Here is a 23871-nt window from a genome sequence, read left to right on the forward strand (position 1 = left end):
GATTTATCACTTGAATTAGTTCGTTATTGAGCACAAAATCTCTAAATAAATTTCCGATCATCTTCAAATGAATTCAAATAGTCCGGATAAAATTAGGGTATTACAATGGAGAATTTAAATCTCTTAAGTAAAATTAAAGATTCGAATGAAATAAATTGAGTTGAGAGATTTATCCCGTAATAAGTCTATACAGTTCTTGATATGTTGAAAAAAAATGTAATAATTCTTACTTATTGTCTGGTTCAGAATTAGGGTGTAAGTTTTTGGGTTGGCGATTCAGACTATTGATATATTGGTTTCTAACATGACGAATGTGACTAATGGGAGACACGGGGGTTTGAGCATAATATCATTTAATAAAACTAATAAAGAGGTTAACATTATAATAAATAATACTATTTAAAAGAAATTAAGATATCAGTGTACTAAAAAAACCTAAAATGTCATAAAAAAAAAGGTGCGGATTTTTTTCTAATTCAATAAAATATTAAATTTTTGAACAATTTTACCTTTCAAAAACAAGTAGTTAAGAATATCTTTACAATCTATATAATATGAAAAATATTAATTATATTTATAGTAATTGATTCACATAATTGTTATTTAATATATTTATAGTAAACATTAGTGATCTATTCTTAGGGAAAAATTCTTTAAGCACCTAAATTTAACTTGATATAGTTTGAGCACTTATTTTTGCATCGAATCAAAATATAAACATGACATATGTCACTTAAGAGGTTTTTTAAGAGTAAACTATTCCAATGGTCACTAATATTTGGGTAAGTTTTTGTTTTCACCACTAATGTTTCAAAAGTTACAAATCAGTCACTAACGTTATCATTTGTTACAAATTGGTCACTTTTCGTTAACAGACGTGATGGAAAAATTAAATAGTCCATGTTATTTATACATTCTTTCAATTTGATCCTAGTTTTAATTAATTAAAATATATTTATTTTAAATTATTTTTTTATTAAGTCTATCATTTTCTAAACAGTCATATATTTCAATTTGATCCTAGTTTTAATGAATTAAAATATATTTATTTTAAATTTTTTTAAAAAAATAAATTTATTAAGTCTATCATTTTCTAAACAGTCATATATTTTAATTTGTCATTAAATCTTTTAAATTAAATTTTATCACATCATAAATTGTAAATTTAATTATTATTATTGATATGATGAAAAATTAATAAGCACATAGGTCATGAAATTGTTATGGAATGGACCAAACTGTATCCAAAGTGACTCGTGATGATATCATCGGTGAATATTCCGAGAGCTTTGTAGATTAGGTAACTAATGGAGATTTGCTTCTTTCGATAATCATCAAGTCGAACTAGTTCGTTATAGATGTGTGATAGAATTCATTCCAAACACAAGAAGAAATAAATTGAATCCATCCGAAGGATGGATTCGAGATAATAAAAATAAATCGACCGAAGGTCTGGCTTCTGCCCTAGGAAAAGCAAATTTTCAGCCCGTGTTATATCTGATGATACGACTGCATTTGCTTTAATCACAATGAATTTATTAGGTGGTGTAAATTGGTGATTATATCTAATTCATTTTGGAGCTCCGATTGTCTCTATCTGTAAAAAAGCCATAGGGATTTCGATTTCTAATGCTTGTAAATATTTTATAAATAGATTTATGTCGTCTTATTGAGAGCCCCTTAACATTATTGGTATTCTTGTATTTCATCGTGCAGTATAACATCTTTGTGGGAAATACATAAATGTGCATTCACAAATTTATCATTTCATGTTATGGAACTTTTGTCTGGTATATTACTATTAGCTTGAATATTGGAATTTTATATTTTCATATTACTTCAAGAAATATTAAATTAAAATTTTGGACATAAATTTACTTGGAAATTAAGTTTTTTTTCTTGAATCATGGGAGAGGGAGGGGATTCAAAACAATTTCACGACCTATGTGCTTATTAATTTTTCATCCTATCAATAATAATAATTAAAATTACAATTTATGTTGTGATAAAATTTAATTTAAAAGATTTAATGAAAAAATTAAATTATAAGACTGCTCAGAAAATGAAAGACTTAATAAAATTAATTTTAAAAAAATTTATGCACCGAGTGAAATTTTTTTCTTCACAAACAAGATTTTAATATTAGTATTTATTCTATTTAAATATATAAAAAATTTATGCACCGAGAAGATTTTATTTGGATATATAAAAATATATCATTATTTATAAGAATTAAAAATAAATATATTTTAATTTATTAAAGCTAAGATCAAATTGAAAGAATATATAAATAACATGGACTATTTATGTAATTATACCATCCAATTAAGCCTGTTAACAGCACGTGTGTTTTCTTTCACGCCTATTACGACGAGTGACCAATTTGTAACAAAGGATAACGTTAGTGATTGATTTGTAACTTTTAAAACATCAGGGTGAAAACAATAATTTACCTAAATATTAGTGACCATTGAAGTAGTTTACCCTTTTTTAACAGATGTTATTACACATACACCTAAAAGTGTAACAGAAAAAAATGTTAGACACCTAAAAATATTACATATTAAATGTTAAACACATATTTTTAACAAAAAATTCTATGTAAAGTTAACTTAAGATATAATTTGGACACTTATTTTTAAATTAATCCTTTATAAAATCTTAAAACTCAATTGATTTGGTGTCACGAGTTAACCGTCGCTGGAGCCGCAATACAACGCTGGACTTGCAGATGTGATGACTGTTAATGCTGTTACCGCACATTCTTGTTTTATTAGTGTTTGAGCCAATGTATGCTTCGTTCCTTTCCGAAGCTGGTCCCTTTTCCAAAATTTAACTGTTCCGTCTGCCGAATCGGTGAAAACCATTTCGCCTAAGCTCACTATAACCGCGTTTACGGCGTCATCGTGTGCTTGAACCGATTCGAGGCATTTAAAATCCGAGATTCTCCAAACCTTGAAGGTCCGGTCCCATGAAGCAGAGTAAATAAGACCTTGTTCCTCGTTCGAGCTCAAACAAGACACCGCATCCGAGTGTTTGATCCATAACGCACATTTAAGTCTCATATAGACGTAATCGCTCGGTTTAATTGAACTTTTGAGGATATCTTTAAGAGTCGGCAAATTTCCAGCTCGTTTATGAATGGAAGGGTTCTTAATCGAGACCAGAGTTTCAAATAACACCCCACTACCGCGATAGCGCCCGCGATTTCGCAGTAACGCTGTCTTCTGCTACATATGCTACACCCGCAATAGCATCTAATAGCGCCTGTTATGGCCGCAATCGCAGTAAAAAACGAAATGACCGAAAACGCGACTGCGATTTGAAACCAGACCTTCCAAACACGAATCTTCCCATCCTGATGGCCAGTGAAAATCTTTTCACCCGATATCACAACGGCCTTAACCAATCCACTATTGGATTTGAAGCCCGAGAATTCGTTAAGATTCTTCCACACACGAATAAGCTTGCTATCGGAGCCGGTGTAAAGGAGTTCGTTTCTGGCAGCTAAGGAATAGATATGTCCCTCTTCACGCATAAGCGAGCCGATGAGACTATTGGCGGAAACCAGGCCATTTTCGTCGAAAGTGTCCCATGAAGAATTGTCCGTTGGTGTGGTTTGGTTCCATGGTGACATGGTTAAGGGTGAAGCTTTACCACTCAATCTGTTGGCTTCGAAAAGGGAATGGCCATTATCTGATGTGTTGCTGTAAGCAAGCAACGAATCATCTGATGCAATCGGAGGAGCATAGACGACCATGCCGGGGTCCGTGCTATCAGGCTCTTCAAACATCATGTCCATGCTCCCCCCTCCTCCCCGGCCTCTCTATCCCAGTCCCGAACAATGAATATAGTAAATCAAACTAACAAAAACAAAACTCCAAGTCTAAAAAAGCAGCAGAGATTTGAGGGTTGAGAGAAAATATTAAGAAAAGAAGTAAAGGGTTAGGAGAGGAGACGCAAATGGTTGGATTCACATTGAATTCATACACATATATTTGCCTGTGATTATCTTTGTAGATGATTCTATTTAGTAATTTGAAGTATGGAAAATTAAGTGTATTTTTAAACGAATAATAATGATGATAATTAGAGCGTTGGAGCAGGGGACGAACGCCAATTCCATCCCCAACGCCCTTTGATCGTATCTTTGTTTACCCATCAATTACTACTAAATGATGGAATACAAATTTAGACGTAAATGGCAACTATGATGGCGACATTGTTGGGAACCATGGGGATTCCGAGTCAATCGCCTGCATTTGTATGGTGGTTGGTTAGTTGAACTTTAATTTCTAATTTAGATTCAAATATGACAATTTTTATCTTAGGAAGAAAAAACAAAAATAAGAAAACCGTTTTAAATTTGTTATATCTCAGAGTTGATGTAGACACCCGTTTTTGTCTGAGTCTCGAAAAAAATTATTATTGTTATTATTATTATTATTATTTATTTATTTATTACATATATTTTTGTAGGCCTCAACCAGCAGCCCAGATACAACAACAACTAGCCCAACACCAAGCTTACCTGACCCAACTTAGCCAACCCATTACACTAACCCAGACCCGGCTCAACAACCCACTAGTAACAAACCCGATTCGGGGACCCGAATCGACCTGAATAAAGTCCAAAAGCCAATTTGACCCGACCTATTCTAGTTAGGGTTTCAAAACCCTAAATATATAATCCAATAGCTGTCATCGCCGTTCACATGATATGAACCGTCCATCCAGACGCGTGTGATGCACGCACCGACTCTTCAACGCCCAGGCCGACGCGTGAGCCTCCGACAATGTTTCCTGAAGCTATCGCGTCATCAACCTGTCATCCACAGTGCACAACAACCCCAAAATCAGAAAAAAATCAGAGAAAAGTCATAAACCTATACCAATAATCCCTAAAAAATCAATTTTTTTACCAACCAAGTCAGAAATCCCATACCCCTATCATATATACCCATCTCATAAAAAATCAGCAGGGAAGGAACCACATTAAAAAAGAAAAAGAGAAGAAAGAGAAGGAGGAAGGGAGATTTGGGAAAGGAGAAGAAAAAAATGAAAAAAAATGGAGAAAACATATATTCGAAACAAAGAAAAAACTGAGAAATAGAGAAATCCAAACAACAAAAAGGAAGTAAATAGCAAAAAGATGAGAGATTCACCTCCGTTCGGAGCTTTGGGAGCCCAAGGGTCACCGGTTTTCAATTTTTTCGAAAGGTAAAACACTAGATCTGTGAGGCTAGGTGATTTTTTAGACTAAAAGGGGCTTTGATTTGGGTTGTTGGGAGCGGGGGAAGTATTTTGGGGCTTTTGTTTTCTCCGACCACCGACGCAGCCGGCGCTCTCGGCCACTGTGACCGTCGGCTGCAGCGACGGTGGCCATTCCCTCCCCGATGAGAGAGTTGAGAGAACTCATCTCTCTTGCTATCTTTTCTCTCGGCTTCAAGGCAAGCAAAATGAGGAGATGACATTGTTTTAGCCTAGGTTTATATATATATATATATAAACCGAAACAACGACGTTTAACAGGGGGACGGATCAACGTGTTTTCGGGTTTGGGCTAATAGCCTATTTGTCCCTGTCCTTTAGTAATATCACCCGTATTTTTTAATTTTTTAAGGAATAATAGTTGTTTAAGTCCCTTCTCATTGTAATGTGTACATTTTGGTCACATAATGAAATTATTTTCAATTGATTTGAGCCTTGAAGTTCTTAATATGTCTATTTTAGGCCATTGATTTGTGATTCATTTTATTTTGATCCTAGTATGTATATTAATGGATCTTATTGATATTTATGATTTAGTCTTTAAACTTGCTTGTCTTTTATTTTAGTCATTCATATTTTAAAGGTTTATTTTTCTCAATACATGTATTATGTGACATTTCTATTTCTGCCCTGATTTTGCCATGTCGTTGTTATGCATTTCAGTTTACTGTTATTACTATTTAGTCCCTTATTTTATTAAGAATGTCTAATTTTTATTTGTATTTAAGCTTGTCTTGTTTGTAAATGTACATTTTAGTCCAATTTTGTAACTTTGTTATATCGATCGTTATAATTTCATGTATGTATGTATGTATGTATGTATGTATATAAATTATGTAATTGTTATAAGCATTCTTTGTATGAAAATTTTCTTTTGTTTTATTATGTGCATATTTAGATAATTATTAACGCCCTTTGTTATAAATCATCATTATTCTATAAAATATGTAAAAATGGAAATTTTCATTATGAGGTAAATCTACGAAGACATCTCCCAACTACAAGGGAAAGTATATTTTCAAGGATTTTTCACACAAGTATTTTGTGTTCGATAGTTTTTTCTTTGCCTTACGTTAATTATTTCAAATATTGTTCACCTCTTTTCACTTTTATGTTGTTTTATTTTAATTCATCTCGTTTTTTGAGAAAAATATAAAATAATGTCTCTTTTATGAGGGAAATCTATGGAAAGTCTCCTAACTACAAAGGAAGTGCATTCCCAAAGATTGTTCACACAAAAGGGCATTTGTTATCCGAAAATTGACACTTTTTGAATAAAGTCAAATGAATAGAAGGATTGTAATTTAAATATATTTTCGAGTTTGTAATTCACAATATTTAAGCATCGTATAATGGTTTAGGTACCAAAGTTTGGACATTTTGGGGGTGCTCACCCTTCCCCACACGTAATCGACTCCTGAACTCTTAAAAATAAATCTTTGGTAAAACTCATACCATTTTTTGTCGTTTAAGGTTTTCAACCTACCTAACTTAAAGGTTGGTGGCGACTCCAAAATCAAATTATTTTTCAAATTGAATTTCATCGCCTTTCCCCAAATTAAATAATTTTTTAAGTCTAACGGATCCCCCAGGGAAACGTTATGACATCTTGGCGACTCCGCTGGGAAGTTTGAGAGTCAGGCCATAAAAGATTATACATTTTTTATTCTTGGGAATTACAAACTTAAAGTGTATTTAATTTACGATCCTTTTGTTTATTTTGAGTTTTAACATATCATGAATTATTTTATTTTTAACTAATTGACTTTTGATTTTATTGGTCTTCAGAATTGAGTAGGTTTTTAAGCTTGTAAGATTTTTGTCTTCTGTTTTGTTTTTTTAAAGGTTTGTGAGTTTCTCCTCACACACAACACCTAAATTTACATAACATAAGCTCCCTTACGAGCTTTATCCTTTTTAAGTTGAGGTGAAAGCTTAGCCTACGTGAGATAATTTGTTTCTCCGTATGGGTTTTAGCAAGTAACCTTTGGGGTTCATATACCTTATATCTACATGAGATAAATTGTTTCTCCGCATAGACATAAGGGAGTGTATCCTCTATAATTGAAATTGATTCGTACGAGCCTGTAATAGGCCATGATTGAGGGTTTGGCAGCCTAAGGAGGCACCAACATGGACAATTCTAGTACCTTTTTCTTAGAACCCAATACCGCATATAGTGAGCCCTAGTAACCCACCCCAATAAAATTCATGTTGAAACTCTGTCTGTTGTTAGGTACTTGAATAAGTGTATACAAAGGAGAAACAACACTAAACCTCTTCTCTTTACCCGCATTATTTTATTTTTTGAATAAAGCATGTGAACTAGAAAAGCATGTGGGTAGGTGTTGCAATTACGTTTCAATAATATTTGCTTGATATTTGAATTCTTTTATACTGACACATTTTCTATGTTTGATTGTTTATTATTTGGCATTTTTCATGATCATCATAAATAAAAGAAAGATATTGATTAACCAAGTAATCATCATAGTAGAAGAGCAGCCATTAAAATGGAAAAGAGTTTTCATAACAAGGAAGAACCCAATCCGGTTGTCTTGGCAGAGACCTTCCAATCCTAAAATAAATAACGTAGATTGAAGGGAAGTCGATTCAGAGGCTGCGCTCAACTACTCACCATCTGGATTCGGAGTAATTTCTGGAAAGAAGAAAAAGTTTTTGGGATCATTACTAAGATCATGGAGCTAAATAAAAGGGCCAAATAGCATTCGTAGATTGATCTTTCTTGTAAAGATGAAAACTCTTTTAGATGAGTGGAACTCTTTCTAAGAATGGTTACTTTTGGAAATCGATACCTTTTGCATTTGCATTCTGCATGTCATTCATTTAAGCATTTTTACATGCATTAATCATGGAATCATGAGTTTGTCTCATGGAGAACTCTGAGGAAGTGCTTCTAACTGTACAACTTCGTTCACACAGTATTGAGAATGGAAGTAAAATTTGAGAAAATGAAGAAATAACTAGAAGAGAGTTTGCAAAAGATGCAAGCAGAGTAGGAAGCTAAAATGAAGTAGGCACAAAAAGCCACCATGGATCGTATCTTGCAAAACCAAAACGACCTGGTTGATCAACTTGTGGCCAAACTGATTGGGCTCTACCAAGAAAGAGGCAAAAAGAATATTTCATCAATTATGGAAACCTCTGAATGTGTGATGGCCCATGCTAATCCAACGATACTCATTTCGCCCCACAAGTTTCCTAGCCACCAAGCAGCCTTCTCCGCCACTAAAACTCATACAACTATGTTAAATCCTCGGGGTAATTCTACTGATCATAATATATCCATTCCTAAGGTGATGATAAGAGCCAAGAATGAGATCCTTGAGAACTTAAAACAGTGGTGCAGAGAGACCTTCCAAGGAATGAGAGGACAGAGCTCTCACAATGAAATGAATGCAACCAAACTAGTCTTATTTACTGACTTGGTGCTTCTGCCCATCTCACGATGTTTGTTCAAAGAATGATTGGATATAACAACAACGATCAGATGTTGATCCACTATTTCCAAGACAGTTTGATTAGACCCGCTTCTAAGTGATATAATCAACTGAGTCGTACTCAAGTCCGCTACTGGAAGGATTTGTCTAGTGCCTTTCTGGGCCAATACAAACACATGATTGATATGACCCTTGATCGAACAACATTGCAAAATAAGAAGATGAAGAATGGTGAGAGCTTTCGACAATATGCTCAACAATGGAGGGATGTTGCATCTCAAGTGCATCCACCAATGACTGAAAGAGAGTTTATCACTTTGTTCATCGATACATTGAAGTCTCTATATATCAACCACATGATAGGGGTTGTCACTGATAGTTTCTCTTACATCGTCATGTGTGGAGAAATGATCGAAAGAGCTATCAAGAATGGCCACATAGGTGGAACTAGCCATACTGACATTGAGGAAAAAGCTGAGATCAACCTAGTGGGGTCTTGTCTAGCTAGTCTGGGGACCAGAACTCATAATGTTTTCCTTGAAAAGACTCGCATCAATCCAATCCCAATGACGTATGAGGAATTGCTTCCGATGCTAGTTGAGAGGAACCTTATGACTCCAGTTCAATCCAAACCAAGAGAGGCCCTGTATCATGAAGGTCATGATGTAAATGCCATATACAGCTATCATATTGAGAGCTCATAGAACACCACTGAGAACTGTGGGGCATTGAAGCGTAAGGTCCAAGTTCTGATCAATTCAGAGTCATTAACGTTCAATGTATGATGGGGCATTCTGATCGGGAGTCGACTGGGGCATCCATCATGAGTTTTTGTTGCATTCTCATGCATGTCATTTTGTTTGAACTTGTTTTCTTACGTTTAAATGTTTGTAAGTCACTTGACGTTGAAACATTTTCAATTAAATGCTTCCTTCTGAGGAAATGAGCAATGAGCAAATTTTAATCGTAAAATTCCTTGAATATCATCTTAATTAAAAGCTTTTTAATAACTGAGGTTGTAAATCTTTGACAAATGACAATATTGAACACCTGTAAACAAGGACCCCTTGATCCTACTCTAAATATACACCAAAATACATACCCTTCTCTTGAAGGTACCGAGCTAGCTTCCTCCTCGCATGTACACCCAATCAAAGGCTTGGCATTCAGGTATGTGTTAGGAGTGGACAAAATGTGGTAACTAGCGCATGAGATTACAAAACTAATTGGTTTCTACTTCTGTTAATGACGTTCAATGATGATCATGATCTTCATATATAGAATGGTCAAGTAGGTGAATCTAGTTTAGTTTAGGTTAGTTGCTTGGAAATTGAACTCTAACGATGAGAATTCTTGACTTTCAACAAACATCGGGACTATAACAGGTTCTCCTTGACAAGCTTAAGAAATGGAATATGTATACCCAAATATATATATATATATACAAAATAAACTGAGCTATTCTGCTAAAGCAATTGGTTATAGAGGAAACTCGAAAGCCCTGGCTTTATGAATAGATTACATTCAAACAATGACATTGATCGGGTACTTGGCAATTCGGTGTTTGCTTCACTGTGGTTGTCAAGTCGAAGACTTTGTGACGACATGAATCCTTCAGCTAGCCGAAAAAAGGCAATTACAAAATATATATGTACAATAAAGTTGAATTCAGCTAGCCAAACAATGGAAAATTAAATCAAATTTACAAAATAAGGAGTTTTGGTGAATATGGACTAAGGGAGTTGAGGAACACCTGTTATAGTCAACCTCACACGAGCACCCAGAAATCTCATTTTTAGACCGATATTTATGCACTACCTTGGCTAGAGGAGCCTAAGAAGCTTGAACAAATGAAAGATTTCAGAGAACTGAAATATAAGTGTTCTGAAAAGTCTAGCAATCGACCATTCTAGTTGCGTCATTTTGACAACATCCAATCAAAATGCCAAACCAAGAAAGGGGGACATGTCATGATCTTCACTATAACCAAATCGAGGAAACAAACATCAAAATTTAAGCAGCTAACCTCCAAAACCAACCTTTCGATCTTGATATTTGTCAAAGATTTACAGCTATCAATGATTAAAAGAGCAGTTAATTCTTTTGATATCCAATGAACTCCTGTTTTATGATTTGTTTCAATTGTGAAACTTAGAATGAGGCAATATTTTTTCAAAATACTTTTGATATTTTTAAAAATTTTGAAAATTCAAAGGAATAAAAGCATTTTCAAACAAGATAATCTCTCTGGAAGCATATCTTGGAATTCAACAAATATGTCTCAGAAGTCCATGATCGAAGCTGGGGCAAAGGAAGCTGAATGTTTGAGGCAGAATTTGATGGGGCAAGGAAAATAAATTGTCTCTAGTCGAGGTTTGCAAGAGTACACACTAGTGGAAAATAAAGACAACTGAGTCAGGGATAAAATGAAAACTGCTCATGCAATCATTCCTTCATAGATCGAGAAAAACATACATCAACATGCATGTTACATGAGTTTGTATCTTTTCATCAAACATTCATCATCATGTGCATTAAAGAAAATTTTCTCCTCTCTTGAGGACAAATTCAATAATTCATCAAATCAAACACATAAAATAAACTTAATCTTGGCATCCCTCATAACATCCAAGATAGTCATCCATAAATGCATCATTTTTATATTGATCTTTCAGGAAATCAAAGTTTGGTGATGATTAAATCTCCTCAACATTCAGGAACCAGCAGATTGTCTGTCTCCTTTGATGTTGTTTCTCTCGAAACAAAGTGTCGTCTCGCTAGAGACAATTTTTCTAAAAAATAAAAGTTTGTCTCGCTTGAGACAGTTTTCTAAAAACAAATTTTGTCTCGCTTAAGACAATTTCTCACAAAACAAATTTTGTCTCGCTTAAGACATTTTTTTCTTCTTTAAAACAGAAATTCTGAAGTTGTTTCACTGGAAACAAAATTGCTAACCTTTGAGATTGTTTCCCTTTAAACAAGTTTTGTCTCCCTTGAGACAGTTTCTCTTGAAACACTCATCTTTGAGATCGTTTCCTTTTAAACGAATTTTGTCTCTCTTGAGACAGCTTCTCTTGAAGCATCATCTTTGAGTTTGTTTCTCTTAAAATATTATCCCTAAACATGACCAGACCTCTTCATCACGTAGGAGCCGTGTCACCCCTAGATAACCAGTCGTCCTCATCAAGTAGGAAATGTGTTATCATCCTAAAGATGACATGTCGTCTTCATCATGTAGGAATCATGTCATCCACCGACCAGACCTCCTCATCACGTAGGAGCCGTGTCACCCCTAGATAACCAGTCGTCCTCATCACGTAAGAACTATGTCATCCACCGACCAGACCTCTTCATCACGTAGGAGCTGTGTCACCCCTAGATAATTAGTTGTCCTCATCACATAGGAACCGTGTTATCATCCTAAAGATGGCTAGTTGTCCTCATCGCGTAGGAATCATATCATCCACTGACCAGATCTCCTCATTATGTAGGAGTCGTGTTACCCTTAGACGACCAAAACTCTTCATCACGTATGAGCAGTGTCGTCCCTAACAACAAACACTATCAAATTTCAAAACAAAAAAAAGAGAACCGGAAAAAAACTGGTTGTCTTTTTTATCTTTGCCCTATTCTTATTAACACAAGAATGCGCAAAGAGGGACAGCTGTAGATACCTGTTTTTGTCTGGGTCTCAAAAAATATTATTATTATTATTATTATTATTATTATTATTATTATTATTATTATTATTATTATTATTATTATTATTATTATTATTTATATATATTTTTGCAGGCATCAACCAGCAGCCCAGATACAACAACTACAAGCCCAACATCAGGCTTAGCTTATCCAACTCAGCCAACCCATTACACTAACCCAGACCCGGCTCAGCAACCCACCAGCATCAGACCCGACCCAGGGACCCGAACCGACCCGAATGAAGCCCAGAAGTCCATTTGACCCGACCTACTCCAGTTAAGGTTTTAAAATCCTAAATATATCATCCAACAGCCACCGCCACCGTTTATAGGATCCGAACCGTCCACCCAGGCACGTGTGATGCATGCGCCGACTCTTCAATGCCCAGATCGACGCTTGAGGCGCTAATGATGTTTCCTGAAGCTGCTGCATCATCAACCTATCATTCACAGTGTATCAACAACCCCAAAAATAAAAAAAAAGTCAAAAACCCATACCCATAATCCCTTAAAAATTGGATTTTTTACCAACCAAGTTAGAAATCCCATACCCCTATCATATCTACCCATCTCATCAAAAATCAGCAAGGAATGAACCACATTAAAAAATAAAAAGAGAAGACAAAGAAGAATGAGAGGCAGATTCAGGAAAGGAGAAGAAAAAAAGGAAAAAAAAAGAGAAAAACATATATTTGAAACAAAGAAAAAAATGAGAAATAAAGAAATACAAACAACAAAAAGGAAGTAAATAGCAATGAGATGAGAGATTCACCTCGGTTCAGAGCTCTTGGAGCCCAAGGGTCACCGGTTTTTGAATTTTTTGAAAGGTAAAACACTAGATCTGTGAGGCTAGGTGAATTTTTACGCCAAAAGGGGCTTTGATTTGGGTTGTTGAGAGTGGGGGAAGTATTTTGGAGGCTTATGTTTTCTCCGGCCATCGTTGGCTATTCCCTCCCCGATGAGAGAGGATAATAGATGTTTAAGTCCCTGCTCATTGTAATGCGTATATTTTGGTCACATAATGAAATTTTTTTAATTTGATTCGAGCCTTGAAGTTCTTAATATGTCTATTTTAGGCCATTGATTTGTGATTCATTTTATTTTGATCCTAGTATGTATATTAATAGATCTTATTCATATTTATGATTTAGTCTTTAAACTTGCTTGTCTTTTATTTTAGTCCTTCATATTTTAAAGGTTTTATTTTTCTCAGTACATGTATTATGTGACACTTCTATTTTTGTCCTGATGTTTGCATGTTCGTATGACATTTCTATTTCTGCCTTGATGTTTGCATGTTCATTGTTATGTATTTCAATTTACTGTTATTACTATTTAGTCCCTTATTTTATTAAGTATGTCTAATTTTTATTTGTATTTTAGCGTGTCTTATTTGTAAATGTCATTTTAGTCCAAATTTGTAATTTTGTTCTATCGATCGTTATAATTTCATGAATGTATGTATATAAATTATGTAATTGTTATAAGCATTCTTTGTATGAAAATTTTTATTTCTTTTTGTTTTATTATGTGCATATTTAGATAATTATTAACGCCCTGTGTTATAAATCATCATTATTCTATAAAATATGTAAAAATGGAAAATTTCATTGTAAGGGAAATCTACGAAGACATCTCCCAACTACAAGGGAAAGTATCTTTTCAAGGATTTTTCGCACAAGTATTTTGTGTTCGATAGTTTTTTCTTCGCCTTACGTTATTTATTTCAAATATTGTTCACATTTTTTCACTTTTATGCTGTTTTATTTTAGTTCATCTCATTTTTTTTTGTGAAAAATGTAAAATAATGTTTTTTATTAGGGGAATATATGGAAAGTCTCCTAACTATAAAGGAAGTGCATTCCCGAAGATTGTTCGCATAAAAGGGCATTTGTTATCTGAAAATTGACACTTTTTGAATAGAGTCAAATGAATAGAAGGATTGTAATTAAAATATATTTTCGAGTTTGTAATTCTCAATATTTAAACACCGTATAATGGTTTAGGTACCAAAGTTTGGGTGTTGTGGGGGTGTTCACCCTTCCCCACACGTAATCGACTCTCGAACTCTTAAAAATGAATATTTGGTAAAACGCATACCATTTTTTCTCATTTAAGGTTTCCAAGACATAACTTAAAGGTTGGTGGCGACTCCAAAATCAAATTGTTTTCCAAATTGAATTTCATCGCCTTTCCCCCAAATTAAATAATTTTTAAGTCTAACGGATCCCCCAGGGAAACGTTATGACAGTTGACATACGTGAATTTTCAAGTTCTATCGGATAAGACCTACAAAAATTGTTAATTCTTCACTAGTCAAAGTCTTCAACTTACCTCTCTTCCTATCCAAGCCTCTGATAAGCCTACATCCTTTGGATACAAACTTTCTAGTTAATTACAGTGTATAGACATGACATCTGACAGATTCATGTGACATATCAAAATGAAATAAAAGTATGACTTTTGTCTATCTCGTTAGTTTACAAGTAGTTATAATTACCCTATGTTTGACACTACCTGTTAGAATTATTATAAATACCCTTAATTAAGACTGATAGAGGGGTCAAACCTTCTACAATCCATACCCCCATCTTCTTCTTTCTCATTATGACCATCTCTTTCTTACAAAGAAATATCGATCAACAACCATTTTTATCGGTCGTAACTCTCTACCAAAATCAAAAGGGGTAAATAGTTAACGATCGAATAGATGAATTTATTCTTATCAACAATTAGTGCGATGAGTGTGATTAAACCTCATGACCAAAATAATCAATCAAGACAACTCCCTAAACCCAAAACAACCATCTTCGTTTCCCTCAAAAAAACCAAAAAGACCATCTTCATCTTTAACCAGTCTATTAAAGAAGGCCAGGAATGTCGATAAAAAGAAGACAGATGAAAGGGAATAACACGGAATGCATCACCAGTCCCTTTCACCAAAGTCAACCTTCCCATTTATCAAAGGGATCAATGGCTTCCTCTTCTTCTTTCGTAGTGAAAGGTGTCTCTTGAGTTTTTCCATACTTGTAAACTAGTAACTCGAGTCAAACAAAGTTGATTTGTGAATGTCATGTATCTATTCTTTGAAATTCGGTTCCTTCTTTATCATTGAATTCATATCTAACTGAATATTATCATAACATATTCACTTCATTTTATACATTATTTTATGATAATATTATATAATATACTATGTATCTAGGAACAGAAACAGAAAGGTATGTTAAAAGGTACAAATTTAAGAAATTATATTAAAAATTTAGTGTATATGGAGTTAAAAAAATTTAAGAGTACAAAATTATATAATCAATAAGAAATATAAAAAAATCTAAAGTATAAGAGAATTTAAATATTTTAAAAAGTGTGATAGTACATCCGTTCCATCCCTATATCTACCTACAATTATAGATTTTAATCACATAATCTATAAATTCAATGATTCAAAATAAGGCACGAACTCCAGTGACCTCGGTAGTAAAAGAATTATTGTTATTCCTTGAGGTTCCAGATTCGAGCACCGACAATGATAGAGGTATGATCGTTCAATGTCAAATGGTTAAGAGTTATCTTTGAACAGATATTACCTTGTATTTATCCCAGATTAATAAAAAAATATTCGAACGAGGAAATGATAGCATCGTCAATACATTCCATTAATGCTTCCAGGCTATAACACACAATGAAAACGCTTTTGCAGAAAACAACAATAATGTGATCTTTTAATAAGAAAAACAATATATTTTTATTAATAAAATTATCAACAAAATCTATTTTATAAATTTTCAATCAAATAACTTTTGAATATATATTTTATAAAATTTAATTATTAAAACATTTAAAATGTATAATTAAATTTTAAATTTTTAAATTTTTAAAAAAAGTAATAATATATTTTTTATGTACATGTTTTGATTGCATTTATCATTACATCCCAGAAGAAAATTGATGAACCATTGATTTGCATCTGGATTTTCTTACTCCTTAATCCTTATTGATATTACACATTAATTTCTGCATGGATGTAATATATCTCGAAAAGGAAAGAAAAAAATTTCAGTATATTAGTATTACTATGGTCCTATTTTAGTTCCATAACAACTTTACACTACAGCTACATCATTTCTTGGTGATTCCGTCACTTTCTCGGCAAACAAACATTACCCAGAAACATGGTTCTCATCAACAATCCAATGCAAATGGAGTTTGCCATTGCAGGAGATCATAAGGTGCCCACAAAGCATCCAGTGGGCATGGCCTATTAGCATCAAGTCTCTCCCATGGCTTCCCTTTTCCACTCCAATGTAAAAGGCTAACCGGACCACGATGCAAGTCTCTGCATAAACCTTCAAAATTATCTCCGCCGAGGCCATGCTGGTTCCAATATATGATCAACCGGTGCTATGTTTCTAATAAAAACGGTGGCAAAGAACCCAATTCTTAAATTCTCATTCTTTTTTGAACTTCCATCCATTCTTCAATCTTTGTCGTGTAATCTCCTTCTCTCCATCGGTCGAGGTCGATCACCATGACGCCGGTGTTAAAATAACAAGCTTTACGGTTCGCGAAAGTTAAGGATAAAGAAGGGTTTGACCAAAACGAAGGAGTAAAGTAGGACGTGAAGTTTGCATTGCAATATTCTGGTGCAGCCAAGACCGAGTTGTCTCCGAGTTGAATGTCGGCAAGTTTAGCTATGTCGTCGACGAGAACCAGGTCCCAGTCAAGATACAAAATACGGTGGAGGCATGAAGGAAGGAGATTGGCTAACTAGCTTCGAGCGTAGTTCAAAGGGCAGTCTAAAGCTGACCGGATCGAGGTCGAAATGAGGCGTGAAACAGAGGAGTTATTGAAAGGGTAGACATGAAAGTTGAGGTAAGGGAAAGAGGAAGAGATGGTGGCGCGTAAAATAGATGCGTTGGCGGTGGCTGAGGCGAAGAAATGGAAGGCGATGTTTTGGGGACAAGAGGAGTGTTGAAGTACCGAAAGAATGGCGGCCATGGTGCCTCGAATGTAAGCAGTGTCAAGTGTCATTGCCACATGAACACCTCGATCCGAGCACAAAATGGATGGTTCACCGTCAGAATCAGATTCATGATCTTTATCAACTACAAGAGGACAGTCCAGTGAGTTGTAGAATTGTGGGGCTTCCTTGAATTGTAGGGCAACTGGTGTAGCGGCGGTGGCAATGTCAATGGCGACAAAGGCAACGACGACGGTGAAGGGTAGGAGGAAAAAACGAAAGAGCTGTGACTTTGGCATTTGCTTATGGGGAAAAGATAAGTGTTAAAAGTGAAGCTAGAAAGGGTGTTGACATGTTAGGTTTTAAATTAATGCTAGAGAACACTAACTATATAGTATTATTGAAAAACAGTATTATGATTTTCTTTTATGCCTTAGGTCTTTGCACTGCTGGACTTTTTCTCATTCTTTATTGATAGGTGATGGTATCAGTTTTGATGTTAATAATTAATTGTTAATATTTTTTATTTTTTTGTTTATATTGTATTTTTGTTTTTAATAATTTTATCTTTATAATATATTTTTTTCGTCTTTATGGTACGTTTTCTTCTATTTTTTGACACGTTTTCAGTCTTTTTATCGATCGTTTAATCGTTCTCTTCGTTTCATTTTCTTAGGTTTGGATTTGACGTAGCCTCGATTAATCAAGACGACGCTTATTTGTTATCCTACTGATCTACCCTACTTTGGACATTTAAATTGGATTTGGATATGAGATTTGTGTTAGGAGATAATTTTATCAATTTAAATGAGAATTACATTTTTATGGTGAAATTGAAACAATTAAAAATTTGAGGATGAAATTGAAATATTTAAAAATTCATAAACTAATTTAAAACGGGTGCATTCCACAAGACATCTTTAAACTATGCTTAGATTTTAAAATATTATGACTGAGCCTTTTAATTATCCTTTCAATTAAGGTTGTGTTTAGTAGCAGTTTCAAAAATATTTTTTAGGGTGATCATATATATACTAACAACAAAAAATTTCGTATGAAGTGAACACAAATAAAATTTTAAGATGACGTCATTAGTAAAATTAACAACTAATATAACGAAATTCAGATTTCATAATGAATGTCCACCCTGACATCCATGTACATCTGCCACTTATTATGTCAGTTTATTTATTTGCATGAATATTAATGTCAATTCGAATCTAGTACGTGATATATTTAAAAAAGATCAGATTTTAAATAATTTATACATGTTACATGAACAATTTAAATTTGATATGTTAAAAAAATAGATTATATCACTAAAATTTAACTAATTTATTTTGTTAACATATCATATCTTAGTTGTACGTATAATACAGTGGCGAATTTAAAAATAATTTAGGTTTTGGGTTAATATAAATATAATAAAAAAATCATCTAATATAATTAATATATATTTTTAATTTAAAAATATAATAGCAATTACATATTGGGTTAAATCTAGAAAAAAATATATTAATTGAATTAATATAATTGGAGCAATATATATTAATTTTCTTAACTTAATCTATGTTTTGGTCATTCAACTATTATTTTTTTCAAACTCATACTTAATGTTATGTTTTGGTTCTTTTTTGGTAGCACACCATTAAAATTTTAACAATGATACTAACGTAACATTTTTTAATTATTTTTTAATCATAATGTGACATTATCTTATGATGACACGTTAACATCACCGTTAAATTTTTAAAGACAAGTGACCAAAACATAACCAAAATATAATGTTATGTATGATTTAAAATAAATAATAGTTGAATGACCGAAACGGAAACTAAATAATAAATTAGATACTAAAAAATAATTTACCCTATTTTTAGCATAGGCTGGGCCGTGACCTAGATAGGCCTAGGCCTAAATAGGCCATTGGTACAATAAGTGTACAATATTTCATACCAAATTCAAATTAATACGTAATGATGCATATATTGATGATTAGACCAATACAAAAAATAGAATAGAATGATATCGATAATAGTTTAAAATTTAAAATATGAATTACAGTTTAGAAATATTTGAAATAATTAATTGGCTTTTAAATAATAATAATTAAAATTTCAACTGTCATTTAAAATCATGATCGGCACAGCCCTATAACATTATTTTTTTAATAGGTTAGGGTTATTTACCGATAATGTATGCATCTATTCGAACTCAAATTCTTTAGAAATTACTATAACATTAATTCCCAACAATAGCAGATGCAATAACAAACATGGGCAAGGGAAAGATCCTTGGGAAGTACAATGTACCAATTAGCTAAATATATTAATTGTTTTGTTATGGATAAAACACAAAACAAAGAATTTGAATATGAGAAAGTTTTGCTATAACTCTGGAGGCAGATGATCCCATGCTCACAGGCAATCCCTAATCATCTGGCACATGACATGCTTCCACCCCTTTGTCCATTTTGCAATCAAGGTAACATTAATTTACTTGAATTTATTGTATTTTGCATTGATCACAAGCATGCAAATATATGTCAATAGGGTTAAGCGGCTTGGTTCTGGCTACTAATTGAATTTTTTTTCTTAGTTAATATGGGGTAAATATAAGGTTGTATATGCTCAAATATAACTTTCAACCATTTGACATTAAACACTCACACCCCTGACATTCTTGGTGCTCAAACCCGATACCTCAAGGAATAACAACAATTCTTTTACCATTGAGGTCGCTTGATTCGTGCATTTAATTTTGAAATTTAAATGTAAATTAAGGGTCTGTTTGTTTCACTGTAATTAGTTTTTCGAAAAATATTTTCCTCATTTTAAAAACAATAATATTTATTTTTTTAATAAATAGAATTATTTATTGTATTTGATAATTATAATAAATAATTTCTAAAAAAATTATCAACTAGTGGAATCTAATTTACATAACATCATCCAAACAACGTAAAATGATTTCTAGAAATTATTTTTCAAAAAATTAAATTTTTATTAAATGAAAGTTTCTATTTGCATTCGGATATTTGGATATCCGAAATTCAAATATTAATTTTTTTATCGAATATGAATTAAAAGTTTAATGATTTGAATTTTTTGATCAAATAATATCTGAAATAAAAAATGCACACCCTCAATCACAAACACAAACACCAAAACATTGATATTATATATATTCCTATAATGTTTGTCATACTTTGATATTATTTGAGCTGCCATTTTTCCAATACTTTTACCATCCACACTTATGTTGTTGGAAATCATTAATATAGTCCCATAAATTTCATGCAAATAAGAGTTGTAAGTCACATAGCAATGTTGCATCATAGAATACATTCAAGAAAGACAAATAAGTTTACCCACCATCTTCCAATTTTCTTCCCAAACCTTTTAAGTTCATCGAAACAAGATGAATCTTTCATGTACAAGTTAGAAAAAAATAGATTTAAGAATTAAATAGGTAAATTTTATCTGGCTTGAACATCCAAAGTAACAACATATTTACCGCCATCTTTTTTTCTTCTATACCTGTTTTAAACGGAGAAGACCTAAAATACCTCATAAAAATTTGAACTTTCATAATTGACAAATCATTTTTTTTAAATCACCTCTTACAGTTAAATTCAAACGTATGAAACACACATCGAGTATGTAAATATTGACCTTCCATAAAATTAGACTCTCAAAAGTTAAGTCTTCTCCTCAAAACTTGAGAAGGGGGCATGCTACCACTCTCTCTATTATCTTTTTCAGTTGGTCTCTTTTCCTTTCATCAACTACCGCTTACGTTTCTTTATCCAATCCAAAAAGAATAAATCATAAAAAATCACTATAATTTCATTTTTCCATCAATAATATTTATTAATTTTATATGTTATTTTCATATAGTTTCTTATTCTAAAATATAACGCTTGAACTTTAATTTGAATATTGAAAATTTTGAAATTTATTAAGTGACATTAGTGGTTAAAGAGAATTTTATTCTTCTTATAGTACCTAGTATGAGACACCAAAAAAATGAAAGTTTTGACCATTTTGTACACTTATATCATGTTATAGTTTAATATAAGTATTATTTTATGTTTATAAACCTATAACAGTGTAAATAATATTTTCGTATAATTTTAAGATATCCATGTATATCAGATTTTAACATATTTGAAAATTATGTGAGAGTGATGATCACTATTATTATAATGGTAAACTACACGTTTAGTACCTATTTTATCAGTTTTATTTTATTTAGGTATCTGAATTTCATTTATTTTAAAATCATACTTAACATTTACTTTTTATTTCATTTTGGCCTTTAAAACCTTAGCGAAACTACTACAACATGACACTTCTTTTATAGGTAAATTACATCATTCGTCACTCAACTATCTATTTAATCTTATTTTAGTCATTGAAGTTTAATTTTTTTAATTTAATCATTTAACTTTAAAATGTAGTTTTTATTTTAATTATATATTAATAAAAAATATAAAAAATGTCATGTTACAAAAATTATTAATAAAATAAATTAGAGTGGTTAAAACATGAGTAATTTGAAAAGTTGAGAAGTTAAATTGAAAATTTATAAACTTTAGTGACCAAAATAGGAGTGAGAAGATAGTTCTATTAAGATTTTAACGGTGACGTACTAAATGAAACAAAAAGTTACAAAATAGTCACTCAATTATTCATATATTACAAACTCGTCATTTTTCGTTGAAAATTTGAGGACTGTCTGAGTTGGACGCTAATATGCTGATTGGAATATAATAAAATCACATTTTAATGATGCCTACTGGCACCGCTGTTGCTTTCAAGCACTAGCTCGATGACATAATGTTTCAAGTACTAGCTCGACGGCATAATGTAAACAGATATTTGATCCATACAATACAACTCAAACAATTTGAGATCAGATTTTTATCGTATCCCAGTGAGCATGTTAACATTCAGCTCAGACAAACCGCTAACTTTTTAACGGAAAAGGATGAGTTTGGAACATATGAATAGTCGAGTGATTATTTTGTAACTTTTAATAGTTAGGGGACTCAACAAAGCATCATCTAGTCAAGAGACCATTTATGTACTTTATCCAAAAATTATAACCCAAAATCTAATCTTGTTCACGAGAAAGATAAGATAAATGGCAATTATTTGGTAGCAAAATTAATGGGGTAGTGAAAGTGGTCCCTAACTTTCCATATTAACTTCCCATTTCCCTGCATCAAATTATTTTCATTCATTTCAAGTCTCAACCTCTTCTTCCTCGCAAATTAAACAATATTGGCCATTTCCCCTACGCATTGTCTTCTTCTTTTCCTTTTCAACCTCTTGTCATTTGGTAAATTTATCCCCTTCAATGTATATGTGTGTGTTGGTTTGTAGTTTAGTTTTATATCTGGCTTCATTTGCTTAACAGCATTTTTTATTCAAAGAACATTGATTTAACTCTGATTATAACAAAAATTTCAGGGACGATATTTTGTTCAGCTGCCGTTTTTACCGTCAAAAACCATTGCAGTTTCACGGTGTGGCCCGGTTATCTCTCCGGAAATGGCGCTGCACTTGGCAATGGTGGTTTTTCATTGTCACCTGGTTCATCAGTCCAGCTACAACCTCCACCCGGTTGGTCTGGCCGCATCTGGGGTCGAACTGGCTGCAAATTTGACGACTCCGGGTCTGGCAAATGTATAACCGGTGACTGCGGTGGGGTACTGAAGTGCAGCGGCGGTGGCGTGCCACCCGTCACCTTGGTGGAGTTCACCATTGCAGGTGGCTCTGCTGATAACAAGGACTATTATGATGTCAGTCTGGTGGATGGTTACAACGTTGCCTTGGGAGTCGAGGCAATTGGTGGTTCAGGGGATTGCCAATATGCAGGTTGTGTCGCAGATCTTAATGCAAATTGCCCGGTTGAATTAAGGGTCATGGATTCGGGCTCGGTGGTCGCTTGCAAAAGCGCATGCACAGCGTTTAACACGCCGGAGTTTTGCTGCACCGGGGATCATGCTACTCCTCAAACTTGCTCGCCGACGCAGTACTCCAAGATGTTCAAGAATGCATGCCCCACAGCTTATAGTTATGCTTATGATGATGCCTCTAGCATTAGGACTTGCTCCGGATCGGATTATTTGATAACATTTTGCCCAATCGGGTCATAAACATTACTGATATTTGATTGGATTAATGTCGTGTTCAGATTATTAAAAAATAAAAATTTATGGTTGAATTAATTTATGTTACAGTTACCATTAAAACAAACTTTGGCTTAATCTGTTTGAATTATCATTTAAGATTGGTAAAGAATAAATGATTTTTAAATGATTTGTACAAAATTGAAAGCAATGTTGATGAATCTAATTGAAATTTAAGGGGCCATAAGCTTTGCGTGATTAGTGGGGTGGTTGAGTTGCACTTTTAATAAATTTCATGTGTACACACATACGCACTATAGATGCTTGAATCTAATTTAA

The 23871-nt window shown here is 33.1% G+C and overlaps 2 protein-coding genes and 1 pseudogene across 2 annotated transcripts; 1 reads left to right on the forward strand and 2 right to left on the reverse strand.

Moving 5' to 3' along the window:
* Nucleotides 1-2690: 2690 nt before the first annotated feature.
* LOC120182403 (protein JINGUBANG-like) lies at nucleotides 2691-3790 on the reverse strand. The gene is made up of 2 exons (XM_039187391.1): nucleotides 3335-3790; nucleotides 2691-3164 (listed from the first exon to the last, which is right to left on the reverse strand). Exons 1-2 carry the CDS (start codon nucleotides 3758-3760, stop codon nucleotides 2691-2693), a joined length of 900 nt encoding a protein of 299 aa, XP_039043322.1. The 5' UTR covers nucleotides 3761-3790.
* Nucleotides 3791-16548: 12758 nt separating this feature from the next.
* Nucleotides 16549-17765, reverse strand: LOC120182430 (annotated as a pseudogene).
* Nucleotides 17766-22678: 4913 nt separating this feature from the next.
* LOC120182421 (pathogenesis-related thaumatin-like protein 3.5) lies at nucleotides 22679-23590 on the forward strand (the record flags this gene model as incomplete). Its single annotated transcript, XM_039187403.1, has 2 exons — nucleotides 22679-22739; nucleotides 22871-23590. Coding segments are annotated over 2 exons (750 nt in total), but the record flags the coding sequence as incomplete, so codon positions are not given.
* Between the last annotated feature and the right edge of the window lie 281 nt (nucleotides 23591-23871).

This window comes from Hibiscus syriacus, unplaced genomic scaffold, assembly GCF_006381635.1.
Source record: "Hibiscus syriacus cultivar Baekdansim isolate YM2019G1 unplaced genomic scaffold, ASM638163v2 tig00112649_pilon, whole genome shotgun sequence".
Classification (NCBI taxonomy): Eukaryota; Viridiplantae; Streptophyta; class Magnoliopsida; order Malvales; family Malvaceae; genus Hibiscus; species Hibiscus syriacus.